We start from the raw sequence: 20,629 nt of genomic DNA on the forward strand, positions 1-20,629 counted from the left end.
GTTTCGCCCATTTTTTTTAAGCATTCATTGCCAAACTCCAGTGCCAGGGTTTTTGTCATTGTCACTCGAATTCCAGGATGCACAAAGGTTTTCGGACTACATAATGAATAAATTCATTCTGAATAAATTCATGAATGGCAGTGAATGAGTTAATAAGCAAGCGAGTAAGCGGGTGTGGGGTCAAGAAAAAAAAATGTTTATGAATTATGAGAGTATTTAGAGAGTGGCGGAGAGTCATTAGGACTGGCTAATCACCATGGGCGGGTGGATGGATGCCTGTGGGGGAGGTTAATTGCAAGTCTAGAGGCCTTGAATTTCAAGAGTGGAGTCGGATAAGGTGGTGAGGGAAGTGAAGTGAGGAGGGGAGGGGGGTCCATGAACGAAGGGAGAGGTGAAAATAAATGGCGGACATGCAGGCCGAAGACCATCACCGGTTCATCGCCGGCTAATTTTTCGAAATGCGATCAGCACGCAACGCTAACGAATGGCGAGCGGTCATTGTCCACAGGTGGTGAGTAAGAATAATGCCCTGCGGTCGTCTGTCATCCGCGCTGCTGGGGTGGTACGAAGGCAAAATCTACTAGTTGCGTACTGTCCCTCAGGACGGGCAAGCTCAAAGTGGGTGCCCCATCGCTTACTCAGCGGGGGACACCGTAATTGGGCAGCGGGGGACACCGTAACTGGGATTTTTTTTTTGTAATGAGGCATCATAATTTATACATGCTTCCCCTTGAAGGACCCAACCATTACTTTTGGGCATCATGACGTTTCATGAGAAAGTGTTTATTGATTATTCTCATCTCCGGACTGGGGAGAAGGGGAAGCGGCGAGAAAACCCAAGGGTCATGTTTGACAGGGGACCCTAGAAGTGCGATTAGCGGAATGAGAGCGAGAGAGCTGCATGCAAAAGCCTTCATCTGACTGCAATCTGTCTCTTGGGGCGCAGAGTAGATCGATTGATCCTCACCCCTTACATCTCCTGAAAAAGTCAATGGAAGACGAACCACGTGGAACCAAAGTCTGTGACGAGTGATTATTTTGCCTTTTGCTAAAAAGTACTGCACATCACTTAACAGGCCAGCAGAAATAAAACATGGCTGCACGTGGGATGAGTGAAATGCAAAAAGAGATGGAACAGGCGAGAAGGAGGCAACTCAGAAGCGCTCAAACCTGCGGTGATTTGGATCAGCATTAAAATTGCACAGAATTTGCACAGAAACAGAATTTGCACAGAAACTGGAAAAAAATCTGTAATCTTGCAATAGATCTATGCCGTTATAGCTAAATATCAATTTAAACAAGTATGGAAATGTATTCTTGTACAGTGGTACCTCGACTTTTGTAAATCAAGACACGTTTTCCATGTAAATGCCCTAATGCGATCCAAGACCCCCTACAATTAAAACATAAAGGTTTGGTAAATATAAAAATGCATCAAGATATGCAACAAATAATCGTACAAGTTACTTATGGCACAGCAACAATCCGAGAATGTTTAAGGCACTGAACACTTTTTCTGGGTGATTCACATTTAGGTAAAAACAATCGGAATTCCAAATAAGGAAGACTCTGCATCGATAGCTAACAATCTATCTACACACACAGAATCATCCGGGATAAGTTTCCCTTAGCCAATGGGATGCTCGGATGATGCTTGGGAATAGCCAATGGCAGAGCAGCTGATAATATGCTGCGGTCAGGAAACCCGATACTGTATTTTTTACCTTTTATATCTTAAAAGTTCTTTCATAACTAGGGGTATTGTTTATCTGAAGAGGGGTTTCGTAACTTGAAAATTTCGTATGAAGAGACGTTAGCAAGTAGATGTTCCATTGTAATCTGATTGTGTTGACTTTATCGTCAACCATTTTGGACAGCATGGCGACACAGATTTTTTTATGAACGTGATTGAAGTCATTTGGAGCCAATCATACCTCGTGACGCTTTTTTCGCACAATTGTTTTATTTCGCAATCACCAAACGGTGTTTGCGACTCACTTGAAAGTGAGAGATGGAAAACAAAACAAAAAAGTCAACGAGAAGAGAAAGACAGCGGAAATGAGGGGAGATATTTCCCCCCACTCCCATGCCGAGACGGACGGTGTCCTTTCCAAACAACAGCGTGACTCATAGTAGCGGTTGCTCGCCACTAAAAGCATGAGTGTCATTAAATCAATAATTCATTTACTTTAATGAGATAAGTAGTCGCAAAACTAATTGCACGCCGGCCCATTTCGCTCAGCCGGTCGCGCTCTTAATGCAAAAGATCTCATTGCTATTGTAGCTGCGGGACAAAGAGAGATGGGAAACAGATGAAAATAGATGGAGGGGATTGAAGGAGTAACAAATAAAGTTTTGAGCGGGATCAGGGAGAGAGAGAGAGACGGGAAAAAAATGTAAAGTTGAACTTGGAAAAAAGACAAGAAGGAGGAGGAAAGGGAATTTGCCAATGAAGCAATATTATGCAGTGGACTTTGAGAACCTTGGCGTCTCAAGACTTTTTTGCTTCTTTGCCATAAATTTTAGTGGCGGGGGTCCAGTTAATTTATTTATTTCTCGTGCATGATTTACAAGTATCTCTGCGATTAAACAAAAAAAATGAAAGTCTCTAAATGAGATGTAGCATCCCATTGTTTTTTCTTTAAAACACATGAGAAAAATAATTCCATTTCGAATTATATTCACTGCAGTCATTTAACTTTCTTTAAATTACCCCTGATTCGCCTGAACTGACAATCGGATGGTCTGGTAGGCTTTTCATGACATTTTCTTTGGTCCTTGTACTAACTGTTCATCAAAAATAAAATGCATACGGCGAGAAATCCTTTTTGATAGGGTTTGTCTCAGTCGTTATTTTTCAAAGGAGCAAAAAATTCCAGCATTTGAAGAGGGCTGTGTAGTCTTTCATCTCCGCTATATGCGCACAAAAAGACGACTTTTTGCGCTCTCATTGGATTTCAATCATCAATAAAACATCTGTTCTCACGCGGATATGCGTTAGGCATCTAAGCTCTCCTTCAAAATGAATACCCCTAACACCCTTTTTTTTAAATAGTTTTATTAGTGCATTGTGGCCATGTGCCTTTGATGACATGGGCAAAGAAGAGCTCATTAGCAAAAAAATGGAACAAAAAGTACTGTTATTTTTTTTTCTATCGCCACAAATCAAACTTATGCCAAAGTATAAGTTTGTAGTGTTTCATGCATCACCGTGTAAGAAACTTTCCCATGTCTAAATATTGCCTACTATTCAAATCAACAGTGTCCTCAAAAGTGTTCAAAATCCAAATATTTTTACCTCTCTTCTCAGGAGAGACATTTTTTTACATATATTCACAAAAAAGTAATAAATTAGCATGCCATTGAATATGCCAGCACTGTTTTTGATTGGGAGGAGTGTTGTATGTGGAACTGTCGCGGCTTGGAATTGAAGCGCATTTACGTGGGACAGGAGATGAGACATTCTGTTTTTGTCAATGGATGCTACAGCTTCGTGTTTGCTTTCAAAACTTAGCTTGTAGCAGACGTGCACATTGCGCCATGACATCCCTGATCCACTGGTAAAAATGACGCTTTGACCCTCTCCTTTTTCATGTAGAACTGCTTCATACAACAAAAATGATGCAGGTGTTTAGGATCGAATAATTGTCTCTATGTTGTCATATTTGTTATTTCGCTCTTTTGACTTCAAGATGCCTTTACAGCAGCTCCCGTATTTTGTTTTTCTACTTCTTCTTTTCCTTCCATCTTCTTTTCATCATCTTGCTGCTGTGAAATGTAAATTTCTCCAGTGTGAGACTATTAAAGATTAGTCTAATCTAACCTAATACGGTTCATGAATATTTCCTGACAATACAACAATACTGCGGCCTTCAAGTCTGAAGATCCAACCGTGTCACCTTCCTCGCTCAGAATTGCATTCCTTCAGTTGGTTCCAACTGACAAACCGACATACAGCATAGCAAATCAGATTCACTAACATTGAAGTAGATGACTCAAACTATGGCCAGAGTTTATTTCCCGATGCCTGCAAAGGAGATTTAGTCATTAGGTATGCCACATGCAAATAACATGCTAACAAATGAGCTTTTATTGCCATTCCAAAAGAACAAAATGATACTTTATTGTATGACGATACTCTAACCCCCGTGGGTATTTCTTGATTGGATGGCTTCTTTGGCCATGCCTTCCTCAACCCGCGCACCGGCAGGGCCAGTGGAAGAGAGAAAAATCAATAGTTGGTGTCTCAATGAATGTGGCCAGCTCGGGATTGATCGAGACTCTAAATTAGGTCAACAGGATTGTCTATTTAAAGGCCAAGACCCTTTAATCATCGTTTTAGTTGAGATAAACTCTTCGGCGTGGAGCGTTCTTGGGCAAACACTTTGATATCAGCATCAGGATACATGTAAAAAGACACATATGAGGCCAATAAAGGACCTGAGCTGCCGCATAATCGGAAATATAGTTGTCTGGAAACATCACAATGACCGACGAGGGGAAAAAAAAACCACATTGGCCGCACCACCAGCGCCTTTTTTCCTTTTTTTGTGTATACTCGCGGCTCCAGGTGACCTTTCCCCCGCAATACATTCAAGGCCGTTGACTATAGAAATATGGTAAGGCGGGAGAGTCAAGACCATTAACGGTCTTGTTTATTTAGCATTGGAAATGGCTTTTCCTCCTGGGAGCAGAAATGGCCAATTCAGCACCTTTCCTCTGGGCGCCCTGGGACTTCGCGTTTGTTCGTTGAAAGGCTGAGTTAAAAAAGTGTGTGTGTGTGCTGCGACCAGGATTGCAGGTTAAGCGACGCATGGTGAATGCGGCCAGCGGTTTGCCGTTAGTTCATCGTTTCTATGTATAATGCATGCTTTGCACACAAAGACGTATTGAATTATCGGCACCCAAGCATAAAAAAAATGAATACATTTGTGTATGGCGGTGAATGAGTGAACCAGGAAGTCCAGTTAATTCCGTTAAAGTGAAGCATGATGCCTATGGTGTAAATCAAGCCTGTGTGTTCTGTATCTGGCAGCTATCACAGTTGCTGTGAAATTGAGAAAGGTGGGGGGGGGAGCATGACAAACATGTCACTGGGAAATAGAAAGAACCAGATCACACCAGGCTTGACCACAGTGGACACACAAATGCAGCGTCGGCTAAAATCCACATCCTGTCGCTTTACACGTGTTTTCCCGGATAATCATACGTGTTCACGGGAGCGCTGAACCGCAACTGCGATTAGATAGCGGAAGCTCTCCGCCGCACGTATGCAGACGAGAGTGGAAAAATGCAAATGAAGTCGGGATATAAAATGCCGTCAAGCTTTGCAGCATCAAAGACAAAAGGACGTCTAATTAAACAGAGAGAAGGATCAGAGAGGGATCTATCAAATATGGGGAGCTTGGATTTCTTTGCTTTTTGTCCAAACAAGTCGGTGTTGAATATGGAATTCCTTCTGATTCGGCCTTGGGTTTTTTTTTCTATACGCGGACTCAAACACAGAGCTCCGCCCCCGCCCGGGGGACTTCAATGGGAATCTAATTAACCAAGATCAATATTAGCAACATCTCTCGCTCGCATTCTCGCTCGCTCTCTCTCTTCCATTTTCCATACCTGCATCGGAACAGCTGGTTGGAAATCATTTCTCTAGTTCAGTGATGATGGCAGAAAAAAATAGGTATATATAAATAAAAAGTGAGTTTTTATCCCGGGTGGCGGTTGAGAAAAGCAAAGAAAAATGACCCTCCGCCCCCCCAAACAAAGCCATTGATAAAATGTGAAAACTGGTAAGGATGCAGCCTGTAAATGTCGCTTACGATTGGCCCAAGTGCACGCAGATGCTTTCAACACACAAAAACAAATCAACAGATGTATGGTGTATCGGGGTAAACATGGCGGTTAGTAAAGGTAGACATACGGTGGGGGGGGGGGGTGTTGCTGTCGTTTACAGATAGTTGGATTGGATTGGATTGGATTCGCCTTTTTTAGTCTCGCAGTGGAGAAATTTACATTTCACAGCTGCAAAGTGATGAAAGGAACAGGACCGGAAAGGAAGAAGTAGAAAAACTAAATACAGGAGCTGCTGGGAAGGCAGCCACTCTCGAGGTGCCATCTTGAAGTCAAAAGAACAAAAAATAATCATAATAAAAATAATATGACAACAAGAATCAGAATCAGAATCATCTTTATTGCCAAGTATGTAGAACACACAAGGAATTTGTTTCCGGTCGAAAGACACAGTCATTCAATCTTAAGCACTTTCTACACCCTCTTTGTTGTATAAAGCAGTTCTAGATGAAAGAGGAGAGGACCAAAGTATCTTTTTTCACCAGTGGATCAGGGACGTCATGGTGGAATGCGCACGTCTGCTACAAGCTAAATATTGAAAGCAAACACAAGGCTGTAGCATCCATTGATGAAAATCACTGTCAAACGGCGTTTGACATTCCTGCAAAATCAAAAACAGTGCTGCCATATTCATGCTGCAAAAAAGGCAGAGTTTCCTCATTGATTAATCGTAAAAGCTTGCTTTACTTTTTCACAGTCTCTGAATATAAGAATGGCGACATGTGAAGTATAATCGGTTGGTGGCGATGATTGGGAATATTTCAATGTATTCTAATAATTGTATCGGTTTGAATTTCTGAGTCTTCCACTGCATTTTTTTTAATGGCAAGGAATGCAAACCCCACCCCACCACCCTCCCCTGAGAACACTATTGTCGATGTCAGCTGTAATTCCTTCATCATCCCGTAGGCACTTCATCGGAGTGGCTGAGAGTCAAACGAGTCAAAAAAAGTGAGCGTGGTGACAAGCAGCTGAGAGGAAGAGGTGGGAGGGCGGCAGAGTGGGGGGGTTGATAGGCCCACGGATGAAAGGAAGACGCCGAGGGAGAGAGAACGGGATGGAGAAGCCGCTGGAGATACAGAGGGCAGTGTGGAAGCTCCAGTTGTACGCATCCCCTTCGGAGCCCTCCTGCGCTCCTCATTAGCCACAATGGAGCTAGTGGGGGAGTGATCAAAGGCCTCCGGTGTGGACAGAGTGGCACGCAGCTGTCACACTGTCACCACTCGGGGGATGACACTGACATGGAGACGGGGGGGGGGGGGGGGGGGTATGTGGGGTGGGGGGGGGGGGCGAATGTGATGGTCGTGCGGTGGTCTTAAATTGAAAATAGGACGTGGAGAGAGAGAGACGGGTGATACAACAATGAGATGATGGAGGAAAGTCTGGAAAGTAGGAATGAAGGGCTGTATAACTAAAATGGGGGGGGGGGTGAACGATTAACCCTTTCACTGAAATCTTATAACATGATCCGCCGTCCCTCAAAAGGTTAAAAGAAAGCAAATAAATTGTGTGTGTGTGTGTGTGTGTGTGTGTGTGTGTGTGTGTGTGTGTGTGTGTGTGTGTGCGAGATTGCAAAGAGGGCTGTATCCCCCCACCGTTCCCTCCTCAGCATTAATTCTGACTGTCTCCACTTTGAGGTCAATTACCATAAATCAAAGTTAGAATAATAAGGCCATCAAAAGGGGCTTGTTCAGTCATTGGCCTCTCCTGTCCTATCACGCAGATTCATCATGTTTTACGTTCACTATATCACGTTGAGAAGCAGGAGCCGCTGGGTTACGACTTTAATTCCGTTCAGAATTCTTTATTTCGCGCCGTCACTGGCCGACGTCTCCCGGGAGTAGCAAGAAGTCACAATTGTCATATCTGAAGATGTTTCGCTGGTTGAGGTACGCTCATCCATGACTGGTGTTTTATTTCTTGTCATTTTATTTCATCAGAAAAAAAGAGTTAATTCCTAAATTATATTGGTCTGGAGTTATATGAGCTTGAAATGAGGGTGGCTGTCCAAAATAAAATGCAATACATACACATTGGTTTAAATATTGCTAACATGGAAAAAAGGGAAATGCCGCCCCTTGAGGAAGGGAGGAAACATTGTTAGAGGCCATGGACAGCGCTTTATCAGCAATCAAGCATGTAAAAACAAAACCCGAACAAATTTGGGAATGGCGCTCTGCGTCATATTTTCAATTCCCAAATAAATTTGTGAATGGCAATGAATGAGTTAAAGAACTGTTTAATAAATAAGTATAAATACTAGCCACCTCTGCTTTCTTTCCCTGCCCTCCCACAACTGCAATAAATCCATTACAATGCCTGCCTTGTACCGTTTCTCCTTTTTCCTTTTTTCCTCCTCAATAATTGATGAAGTCACATTCCTGTAGGCACTAATTAGATCAACAGGAAATTAGTATTTATTGGAATACAGGCTTTCGGAAAAGGTCATATTGAATATTAGCTCAACGTCTAGTCATCCATGCGACGCTCTTTCATGCTTATGCAAAAGGCTTCTAATGGAAAGTCTATTGGCCGATACAGTCAAGGATGTTTGAGCACTGCGAGTGGATGCGAGCGGTGGGAGTCAAAACCAAAGCGCTGAGTTGGATTGTAACTCAACTTATATTCCCTACTGGCATTTAGAAAAGCTGACATTCAGAATCACCATAGTTTAAATCAATCGCTATGAAAGCATTAATGAGATGAAACTATAGTGTTCAATATTTTTAGATAAATAAATGCAACTGTTTCTTTGGAGACAATGGAAGTGACTCTGGGTGGTTTTATCAATGGAATATAAAATGTTTAACCAAAAATGAGCAGTTCTCGACTTTGTATGTGATAGTCATTGAAGTATTATGTGAATACAATCGCATTGAGCATTTGTATTATGGTATTGCAAATTTTCTGCCTTTCTAATAATATTTTGCAGGTTTTTAAATACAAATTCCCCTCTCAGACAGCTATTGTATCCAAACAGAGAATGAAAAGTTAAAAAACAAACAATCCCCAAAGTTGGGGAACATTTCACATAGACTTTTTTTAAAAGATACAAACTGCATCAAAACAAATATCAAAATAACCCTGACCTTTGCCCTTTGAGCATGCCAACTTCCTCATTTCCCGGTCTAAGCAACACCTCATTGAAACACATCCATTTTAAATTGTTTACCGCCATTCACACATTTATTCGGGAATTAAAAATAAGACATAGAGCACCATTCGAATTTCTTCGGGTGTATTTTATTTATTTTTTGTTTAGGTGCTGATAAAGTGCTGGCCATGGCCTCTAGCAATGTTTTCTCCCTTCCACAAGGGGGGAGCATTTCCCTTTTTTCCATATTAGCAATATTTAAACCACTGTGTATGTATTTGATTGTATTTTGCACAACCATCCTCATTTCAAGTTCATATAACTCCAGACTGCTATAATTTAGGAATTAACTCTTTTTTCGAATGAAACAATAGAGTCTAAGGTTTCTAACGCTGCATTGAATGTTTATATAGTCTTAAAACTCAATATTCTGTGGGTCCTGCAATTCAAGTGATAATGACAAAAACCCTGGCACTGGAGTGAACACGTTTTTGGACGTCTGGTGGTAGTTGGGGGACCCCCTGAACTGGTCACCAGCTAATCACATAGCTCACAAACAACCAGCCATGCTCACACTCATATATTCTCCTATTCTGAATTCGGTAAGGTGCGAGCGTTGTGAAAGTTGAGCCAGTGAGAGGAAATGCTGAACTTTATAGCATCAAATGTTGGGTCATTTCACTTGCAACACTGGCAACTCTGCATCAGCAGCAGAAACCCGGACCGGGTGTCATATGGAAAGTGCTTTCCATCCAGCAAAAATTACTCCTGTCTGCTGGCTACACACATGCGCGAGTATATATCTCGAGTAGATGGCTGGGGGGGGGGGGGATGACGAGGGGGGGTTGAGACAGAGAAAAGCTGACTTAAACATTTTTCTCCATTTCACAAAAGTAGCTGTGGTGCTGTCAACATGATGAATGAGAGTATAAAAAGTGAGAGAGAGACATAAAAAGAAAGCAGAGAGAGCAAGCGAGCACAAGGAGAGGCGGAGAAGGGGTGAGGATAGTTGGGGAGAGGGGGGTACATTTTTGGGGGAAGCACGAGGGAGAGTTCTGTGACCTGGGGATGTGACAGCAGCTGTTGAACATTTGCACCGCTGTACAGTATTAGTCCGTGTACGTGCGTGTCATCCGTTTAAAACATCGCCGGTTTCTAACATGCCCTTTCACGCAGTTTATGATTAGGCAGTCAGCGCTTTACAGGTGTTTTGTATGTATGAACCCTAATGAAACAGGTAAGAATGGACTCTCAGGCACCCTCAGTGAGACGTCGCGATAAAGTTCGGAGGCGTCGCTCATGCAGATCCCAGTGTGGGTGAATTGCTGAGGTTTGAAATTTAACGCGGAGATAAATGGCAATGTCAACTTGGGTCTTATTTGTAACATTTTTTTTGGGCCAGGAAAGGGATAATAATAATAATACATTTTATTTTAAGCGCCTTTCAAAGCTCTCAAGGACACTTTACAGTCACAGACAAGCATAGATACAATAATAAATAAAATACAATTATAAATAGAAACAAGAGATAGAGCTACCCAGAAAATGCACTTTTAAATAGGTGTGTTTTGAGATGGGATTTGAAGGTGGGAAAGAGAATCGATGTTACGAATGTTGGGAGTTTGGGAGCAGAGCAGCTGAAAGCTCTGTCCCCCATCATGCTGAGACGGGCAGGGGGGCACATAGAGGTGGAGTGAGGACGAAGATCTGAGGGAACGAGAGGGAATAGAAATTTGAAGAAGGAGAGTACAGAATATGTATTCTGAATGAGTTTTAAAAATATATATATTTGGGTGCACCTTTCAGATTTGAATCTGAAATGTGAGTGGATAAAACAAACTGAAGTCTGATTGGACAAAATATAAAATCAAATAAAAGGTCATGTGCAGGCCTTAGAAGGCATTGGTGGCCATGACAGCACAACATTAAGAGAAAATGGAACGTTTAATACCTGGTACCACCTTCTGGTCAATATTAGTGATTATCCAACAGAATAAAGAGAAAAAAAACACAATTGTGGTTTATTCAGTACAATGCTTGCAATGTATCGTCTTGCTCTGCGGTCTACAGCCCCTTTCAGCCAACTAAACAAAAAGACTATTCACGGCGTATCGCCAACCTCCGCTGGGCGGCCCTGCGGACCGTTTCGCTGATTGTGATGCACGGCGGCTGACAATCAACTCATTTCAAAGGGCCATCACCTCAAACCTTGCGGGCTGATGACAGTGTGAAAAGTTGGGCCCCCACCGTCACAGCAGTAATTGGACATTACTTGGCGGACAGAGAAAGGGCTAAAAGCATTCCCCGCCACTCGTTGTGCTGACAACCCCTCTTTTAGTCTCATCACACCTGTCTCCATTTCCCTTTACTCTGGCCAGTGCGGCTTTAATTGTAATGGCCTTTCTGGAAGTGTTAAAAGCAGCTCCGAGGCACATTGCAAGGGGGGGCGGAGCGGTGGAACCAGTGCAGGGGGGGCATCACTTTAACAAATAGAACGAGAAGTGGAGGCATTTACACTTTCGAGTTGTCTGCGCTGTTTGTGTGCTCACAATAAGAGGCAATAAAATCCACATTGAGCACAGCCGGTTGTCTATTGAACTTTTTCCTCTCTTTTGCCATCAGGGCTTTCTGTGTACACATCGCAACCAAGCGGAAGTTATTTGAGATCTCTGCATAGGTAGCAGAGCAGGAGCACGTCAATTAAATAATCGTCACGGCGCTTTGTAATTTCTCTAAAAGCCCCAAACAGTGCTTTGTACTATCATCATTAACTCATTCACTGCCAGATGCTGTGCAAAAGTGCATCCAATCCAGTGCTAGGGTTTTTGTCATTGTCACTCCAATTGCAAGGCCCACATAATATTGAGTTTTAGGACGACATAAACATTAAATTCAGCAAAAGAAACTTTAGACTCTCTTCTTTCGTTAATTCCCAAGTTATATTGGTCTGGAGTTATTTGAGCTTGAAATGGGGAGTGAATGTTCAAAATACAATATAATACATACATATTGGTTTATATAGCGCTTTACAAACAGCTGAAGCTGTAACAAAAGGTGAGCGTGGCTCCATATGTTCAGAAACTATTCAACTAACTGGAAAAATTACTTAAATAAAATAAAGGCTGTGTAAATTTGCAGCGTTTTAAACACATTTGCGCTTTTTGATGCAGGATCAAGGATTAAGTCGCGACCCTCAAAAATGACACTACGGCTCATGCAATATGGATCATAAGGCTGTATCGTTACGTGAAATATAGGCGGATGGATTGGAAATGTAAACAAATAGCCACAACGACTGATTTATCGCCACCGACTGGCCCCGCCGAGAAAGGAAATTGCATCTAAAATTTAATGTCTATGGGGGGGGGGGGGGGGGGGGGGGGGGAGTGAGGTGAGGAGAGAAAATCTGAAATCTGCAGCTCTCTTTTGTGAAAACACGGCCAGAGGCAGAAAGCAACTTTACTGGGTATAATTTTCCCAATCGAAACAGTTCAACATCAATACGGCTTCGGTTTTTCTTATCTTTTTTTCTTCTCTAATTCAACGCTGCCCGTCAAGACCCATTTTGACACAAAGCAGCTCTTGTCGCCGTATCACCAAAACACATCTCCGTGCGGACCTTCAAAGGAGCCCCAATTCTCTCATGAAGATCTTGGCTTGGAGTAGCTGAACGACTTTTCAATTAGTTCCATGTCAGCGTGATTGGGCGTCAGAACCCTCGATGGGCCTGGAGGCCCGTTGATGAACGCTGATAGAGGCTGAGGAAGGTTGAGCCGTAATTGCTATTATGGATGGGGACAATGGGGGGTGTGTGCGTGTGCCCGTGCGTGGACTCAAAGTGTTTTATGAGTTCCTGTCACTCTCTACTTTCATGTTCGTTATCAGACTTTTCTGGTAAAACATACAATGCGGCGAGAGAGGAAGCACCCCACACTTCTGAAAAAGTTTAACTGCCGGACTGAAATAACAAAGGCCAGCTAGCAAATCACGGACCAGGGAATATTTATTAAAGTACCAAGCACAGTTTATGAGAATGCAATGTTGAAATTGTTTGAGGTTCAATGTGCCATGTCCTGTTTGACTAAGTTTAAAAGAATATAAATAAAGAAAATTCTACACGGCGGCGCGCAAGAGTAATTGCGTGCACTGTGTATATTTCCACCCATCTAAGCTCGTTGCGATCGACCTTTCCTTCTGCGATTAGATTAGTATTGACGGGCGGCGAGAACAAATGGCTACACCTCCATGTAGGGTCTCAGCAGTGGCTTCGGCCACATATCAAACGGAAACAATCATAAATATTTGATGATCAAGCCGCGAGGTGGATATCTGGGTGAGTCGCGTGTTTGCAGGTGAGACATTTCGCGGGTTCCAACTTCAAACGTGTGCAAAGAAGGTGATTTTCTATCATTACACAGCAGGATAAAAAAAATTAAAAAGACGAATGAGAGAAAGATAGATGGTGAATGGGTAGAATAAGGATAACGAGAAAGAGAGAGAGAGAACGAGAGAGCGCAACAGCATGACACCGGCAGCAGCTGAATTAAAGAGTCTTTTTTTGTGCCGTTTAATATCCATTCATTGGCTGGACTGCTGACACAGTCAGAGCACTGCGCTCAGGATTTATAGCCTCTAAGAGTGGGCATGCCCAGAACCGAAGCACTGCAGTCAGCATATTCTCACTCTGGCTATACACACACACACACACTTGGAAAGACAGCTGGCTACACACACACACACACACACACATTTCACCTGAGTACCAAAGGTGGTATGAAACGTGGTCAATCGTGTGCAATGGAAGCAGAGAGAGAGAAAAAAAAAAAGAAATAAACAACACACCTACCTGCCCAACTGGGGGTCTCCATGTACGGCCGACTTGTCCGAGTGAAGGAGCCTCTATAGAGAGAGAAAGAAGAGGGTGGGGTAAACATTTAGATTAGATTAGATAATATTTGTCTCACAATGGAGAAATTTGCATTTAACAGCATTGAAAACAAAATACAGGAGCTGCTGTAGAGGCAGCTACTCACACTGCGCCATCTTGAAGTCAAAAACAAACAACAATTTATTACAAATACAAACATGGACGCCATCATTCACACAGAAAAAAAGAGATGGAGCATTCACGTTGACAAAAATAGACAAAATCCGACTTCAACGGACAATTAGGACGGCGGAAAAAAATCATTGGCGCCACTCTTGAAGACTTGCACACTGCAAGAATCGAAGCAAAGGTGCAGAAAATCCTATTGGACCCTCTGCACCCTGCCCACCACCTTTTCCACCGACTCCCCTCAGGCAGGCGCTACCGATCCAAAAAGATACGTCCTTCTAGCCATTAACTCTCTAAACCACAGGTGTCAAAGTCAAGGCCCGCGGGCCAAATCCGGCCCACCACATCATTTTTTTCGGCCCGCGAAAGCAAATCAAACTTGTTAAATTCCATGATGATTGCTAAAATCTGAGCCAAAATTTCATATTTTTGGATGTCAACCACAATAAAAGTCATTATTCTTGACTTCAGATTTGAAAACGAGTTATTCATTAATTTTCTGTGTGCTCTATATGTAATATTTGAAGGGATTTAAACATTCTAATGGGTTCCCCAAATTCATAACGGCCCTCGCGAGGAAACCATAACTACAATGTGGCCCGCGGCAAAAAATGACTTTGACACCCCTGCTCTAAACAGTAATCCATATATAACTATATAGTGCCTCTTTGCAATTTTTTTAAGATGATACGAGTGCAGTGTGTTCTACCGGGAAATTCCTTGTGAGTTCTACATACTTGGCAATAAAGATCATTCTGATTCTAAACCGATAGAATTTAGTGTTATATGCTAAGGATCTCACTGCTTGTAATGACAGAGCTTTAAATAAAAGACGAAGGAACTATCTCCTAAAACCCCGCTGATAAAAACGGAAAGCTCTTTGGCTGTGGGGAAGATCAGATTCAGTAAATGTCATGAAAATCTGACTCGATCAGCAAAGCTTTAGTTCGGGTTAATGCAAGTCGCTTCGGGGTGATGGAAGGTGTGGATCGAACGTTGGGTGGGGGAAGATGTCAGGGAAGTGGAATGTCACGATGACCATAGAGCCAAAAGAAAAATATATATATATTGATATGGGTGTGTTAGAATTGTGTATAGGGAGGATGAAAATAAAATGGATTTCCTCTGTCTGACGGCGGCATTTACAACACTTATTGCTTATGTCGGCGGTGCCAGCGGCTCAGACAATGTGCTGCCTCTTGCTGCGACTGTACCGTCGTAATTAGTTTGGCGTAATGGCAAGACGAGGCCAATTCCGATTAAAAATGTATATGGCGAGTGCAAGATGGTGGCAATTGTGTGAATGTGAGCGTTTCTTAAACGGCCGGCATTAATCCGATGAGTTGCTCTCTTTCTATGCGATGAGACGGGGGTGGGGGGGGGGGGGGCGAATGGATGCTGAGGGGAACACAAGGCTCGTTCCTGCGGTAAAAAGCGGAAACAGATTGTTCGCTTTCTTCTTTACTAGCAATAAATGTTACAATATTTCATAAAAACTGAAAAAAAACTATAGTAAAAGGAAAAATAAACTTGATAAGAAGCCAAAACAAGATAAAACTGGAAAGATAATCAGCAAGATATGATAAAAAAATAATTGGGGTGTCAAAATCATTGAATTGCCGATAAAGCACTGGTCAGACCTCTGAAAATGTTTTCTCCATTCCACGAGGGGGTAGCATTTGACTTTTGCCAATGTTAGTGCTTTGTTACAGCTTCAGCTGTTGTTAAAGCGCTATATGAATGAAATATGTACTGTATTTTGGACAGCCGCCCGCCCCCATTTCAAACTCAGATAACTCCAGACCCATATAACTTAGGAATTAACTATTTTTTTCTGATGAAAAAAAGAAAATCTAAGGTTTCTTACGCTGCATTGAATGTTTATGTAGTCCTAAAACTCAATATTCTGTGGGTACTGCAATTTGTTTGAAAATGACAAAAACCCTGGCACTGGAGTGGACACATTTTTGCACATCGCCTGGCAGTGAATTAGTTCATCAATAGAAGCCATTTGAGACTCTTTTTTTTTAAATCTACTTCTTGAAAAACAGTCGAAAAAGATGTATAAATACGTCTTTGGAACTGAATATGTGAACATTGATCACCAAACACAAATTCAGAAGTACAAACAGGCAAGTTTGTAAATATTTTGTGAACTATTTGGGCAGTTACATAGCCTTCTCTGCCTTCAATTCAAAAGGCAATTGTGCATTTTTTTTGCCAATTTTCTGGCCTAATATTTCACATGGTTACAAATATCTGTCATTGGTGTAAAAAAAGGCATCTCAACACCTGTTGTGCTTACAATTCTCTCTAATTTACAGCAGGAAGACGAGCGACGAGATTAGAGAAATAAAATGAAACCAGCAGTGGTTCTAACTGACCATATGGAATGATGTCAGATGTCACCGTTCTACCTTGAGCGACTGCCATCTAGCACGCTCGCTCAAGGTACATGATTGGGTTATGTGTGCGTTGATTATTGAGTGCGTGTGCGCGTACGTTGACTCGTCGAGGGCTGCCCGACAGGTGACGGCAGCCTGATTCCATTAAGCATCCGGTAATTTGACCTATGTTTAATCAAATCAACTTTAATACCGCCAATCAAATTACATCAGCCTCCTGTGTCCTATCACACACCGAGTAGGAGCTGAAGAGGTTGCGGAAGATGAGACCAAATTTGCAAAGTGAGTGCCTCAGTCTGAAACGGATTGCTGGGAAAAACTACATAAATAAAATAAAAAAATAAAAAAATACAAATAATCAGCAGCTAATTCTAACGAAAAAATAATAATATGAGAACCAGGCATGGTAATCATATTTTTTTTTCAAATTTTTTCAGGTATTTTAAGTATATTTAGTTTGTCGATGAAAAGGTTTCTTTAGCCATCATCTGTACTTCTTTGAAGACGTCGGACGCTCCGCTCCTCGCGAACTAAAGTTTTTGCTGGTAGCTCTGACCCTCTATAACGAAACATACAACACCTTCAAAGAAGTACAGATGACGAGTGAAGAAACGTTTTCATCGATGGACCACGCCTGTACGACTGAGAGCTAACACAGGCGTATGTTGAGTTTGATTATCACTTCTCTTAAACAAATTACAGACAAAGGGAAAAAACAATGGTGAATAATTCAAAATAATATGCTAACCAGCTGCGCACAGATTGAAGATAAGGTAACAAGAACAAAAGGTAACAAGGATGTAAAGCTACAGTATAAAAATCAATGCCAACATTCACTACGACCCCATTGCCCCCCCTTCTGGTTTGGAATGAACGAGAAAAGTCATTTGCGTTACGGGGGAGGAGTGGTTGTTATCGTACAGCTGGGGTGCTACTTTTCGATTAGTGATTAGGAGGATAAAGAGCAGTGGAAGTTCCCTAAGGGTGGATGGTTGACAATGGAACACGCCAAGCTAGCTTTGTGTGTGTATGTGTGGGTGTGTAACGATGAGAGCAGAGCTCAAAGGATGTCAGCTTTTAATGCTGAGATCACAGCTTCCCCACCAGCAGTAATCTCATAGATTTCATCTAATTTAATTGGAAACACCTTCACTTCAACTAATGGGCCTTTTTATTTTCGGATATCTACATGCTGCCTGCCGGGTAATGCTGGCCACTGATGAGACTTTCTTGGCTGTGCTTTAAAAAAAAAGTGTGTATATACAGTATATAAATATATTGTTGTTTTTTATATATATATACACTGTATATACCAGTGGTGAGCGGTGCATTTCACCTAGGCCTTCAGTAGTGCTATGTCTGAATCAATCCAACCCTTAACAGCTATTTTATGATGATACAAAATTGACTGCACCTACAAATAAATATATAAAAGTGTGGCGTGATTTACTACACGTCCACTAGAGGGTACCGTTAGCCAAGAAATAAGGCCTTGGTATCGCAAACTTGAAATGTGATTGGTTAAAGCAAGAGTGATCGACACTTATTTGATGCTACAAGGCCTGCAGAGACTGATTATGAAAGCATCCAGGTAGATTTCTGACCATGGTAACAAATAATAGCTGAAATATGATTGGTTAAATGCTTAAATATGAAAATGTGTAACAGGGGAAAAGCAATGAAAGGAAGCTGAAAGACAATTTGGAACTGTTGCATAATAATTCATGGGCAAAGTAGTATTGCAGAGAAGGCCCCGCAGACCATGACGGTCCACCATATATACATACACTCTCTGCAAAAGTAAGGGTAAACTGAGGTCAGTGCCTCTTACATGAGGACAAAATTGTTGGCACCCCACCATAAATGAAATGATAATAATAGAAAGGAATCGATACCCGTAAAAAAAATCATATTGCTCATCTTCTGCTTGCGAAAGTGTTATTGACTGAATGTAAACGCAAGATACTGTGCATTTTGTGACAGTGTGTGAAAACACTGAACATGGAACAAGAAGAAGCAGAGGAATTACTATTTTTGGGAAAATTACAAAATACATCATTCATTAGGAGTGCACCTTATACTCCGTTGTGCCTTATACACCGGAAAAAAATAATTATATTTTTTCCTACCCCCCTAGTTTACCTTGGAGAAATTTCACACAAATCTAACTTTCTGGTTGAGTGTGCTTCCTTCCTTAAAACCCAGATTACACAGGATGGCGCATTCAGTTCCCACTAGCATTTATTGTGCCAGGTCCACATAAAAGCTTGATTGTGGCCATATACTCCAGTATGCTTGACTGTGCGTTATGGCCACTGATCTTTATGTCTCTCCGCGCAGGAGGAAGACCATCACCTCAGCAAAATGTTGGCTACATAGGCACTTGTTCTTGCCTCGTGTGACTTTGCCAGTGTGTGTGTTTGCATGAACTCCGCTGCCCCCCCACCCCTCCCGCCGCCACCGGTTCATCTGCATACATTCTCCCGAGGGGGCGCGTACAATGGGAACACTTAAATGAGGCATGCATAAATGGATGAAGCACCTCTTGCATCTTATACAAGGTCTTGTGTGGTTTTTTTTTCCTCGTTGCATGTGTTTTATTTTCCCTTCTTACACGCCTAGCGGTGGCAGTTAGGAAATTGAAAGTGAAAATGGAAAAGGGGGAAGCGAACGAGCGAAGCGGTCGGGCTGTGAAGACGGAGAGGGATGAGAGGCGAGGGTGAAGCTCTTGGAATCAGACGCGGTCAACCCCCGAAATAATTCAGGGATCAGATGTGCTGTAAACACATGGAATGAATGTGTATTTAATAAACAAGGGCGGTAGGGAATGAAATTAGAGGTTAGATAGACGAACGGGAAGCAAAAATTGCAACAATGGAAGAATACAATTGCGTATTAGTGTGCATGTGTAGGCATCCAGCCGACTTCCATTCAATTTCACTTCACCTGTCTTTTTTGTAAACATCCAAACGCCTCAAGGTACAATGTGCGGTAAGCTGCCATCTCTGGTAGGGTGAACTCTATTTCACGGGTTAGTGCTACAGTGAACAACAACAGCATCAAGCCTTCGTGGCTTCATAAAAACGCCGCACCGCCACAGTTTCCATTGCGACTGTTTGTCCGCTTTCGGCTCCGACAATAACTGTCAACGACGGGACGGCAGGTTTGGAAACTACTAAGTTTGACGGACAGAGGGATACGCCCTGCGGAATGAACCAATGGAGTGGACCACCCCTTAGTCAAGTAAGTACTGTATTTACCGGTGTATAAGGTACACCGGAGTATAAGGCACACCTTCAATGAATAAACAAAATTTTCAAAATAGTTTTCCAAATATAATATATAAGTATATATAGTAGTTTTCTAAATATAAGGCACACAACATTATAACGTGCTTCTTCTACAGGGGGGAAATGGAGTCAGTGGCTGCTGACAGTAGTTGCGAGACCTGTTGTGGCTCAATATGACTTCACATAGAAGGCACAACTGCATCTTTTCATCTTCTGAAGAAAATCAAGGCTTTTGGGTGCACCTTATACACCGAAAAATACTGTCTTTTTTTGCACAAAGGCTCACAGCGGAGTACAGTGCATTTGATTGACCAAAAATATGAATAAATATCAAAAACAAACTGCCTTTGAGTCAATTCTCATGCATAACTGTTAGTTGTTTGCTGAAATTGTGGCGGAATATCAACCAAAAGCCACCCCATTAACAACGTTTTAGAAAGTTCGCTTAGCTTGGATAGCCTCAATAGCATTGTATGAATCCTCCATATCTATTGTTTTTTGTTTTCAATAGAAAAAAAACAATGCTGCCACATTTGAACAAGGTTGAAAGAACCAAATTGCTTCCCAATACCAGCATATAATATAAGATAAACTAATATAAATGAATATTGCTCAAACTAGTGAAAAAGAACTCCAAAAAAAGTTAGTAGAGGCATAGATATTCTCCATTCAATTATACTTTCAAAAAGGCTAAGTAAACATTCTGTACAACCTCGGTCAGTGTCAAAAGTGCTGATATGAGAATAATCCATGCTAGCATTATCAGCCTGTGTCAGTGTAGGTGGAGAACAATGCAAGACTAATGGGCGAGTGGTGGAATTAATGGTTGGGGTGCATATTTGTGTGTGAGTGTGTGTGTATGCAGTGGCATTGACGTGTTCTGAGAGAGAGACCGAGGCTAAAACATGAGCACAATGCATACTGCAGACTCTAA

At 42.0% G+C, this 20,629-nt stretch overlaps 1 protein-coding gene across 15 annotated transcripts in view; it reads right to left on the reverse strand.

Annotated features, from left to right (window-relative positions):
• The window catches only part of rbfox3a (RNA binding fox-1 homolog 3a), a 216,437-nt gene that overhangs the window by 120,630 nt on the left and 75,178 nt on the right, over positions 1-20,629 (reverse strand). For 14 of the 15 annotated variants that reach the window (XM_089015696.1, XM_089015695.1, XM_089015704.1 and 11 more), the window contains one exon: positions 13,791-13,843. In XM_089015696.1, the coding sequence (XP_088871822.1) occupies positions 13,791-13,843 (53 nt within the window). The remainder of the gene's footprint in view (positions 1-13,790; positions 13,844-20,629) is intronic. The other variant, XM_089015709.1, reaches the window with a different exon arrangement.

Source organism: Hippocampus bargibanti, linkage group LG15 (genome assembly GCF_051943395.1).
Source record: "Hippocampus bargibanti isolate YZ-2025 linkage group LG15, ASM5194339v1, whole genome shotgun sequence".
Taxonomy (NCBI): Eukaryota; Metazoa; Chordata; class Actinopteri; order Syngnathiformes; family Syngnathidae; genus Hippocampus; species Hippocampus bargibanti.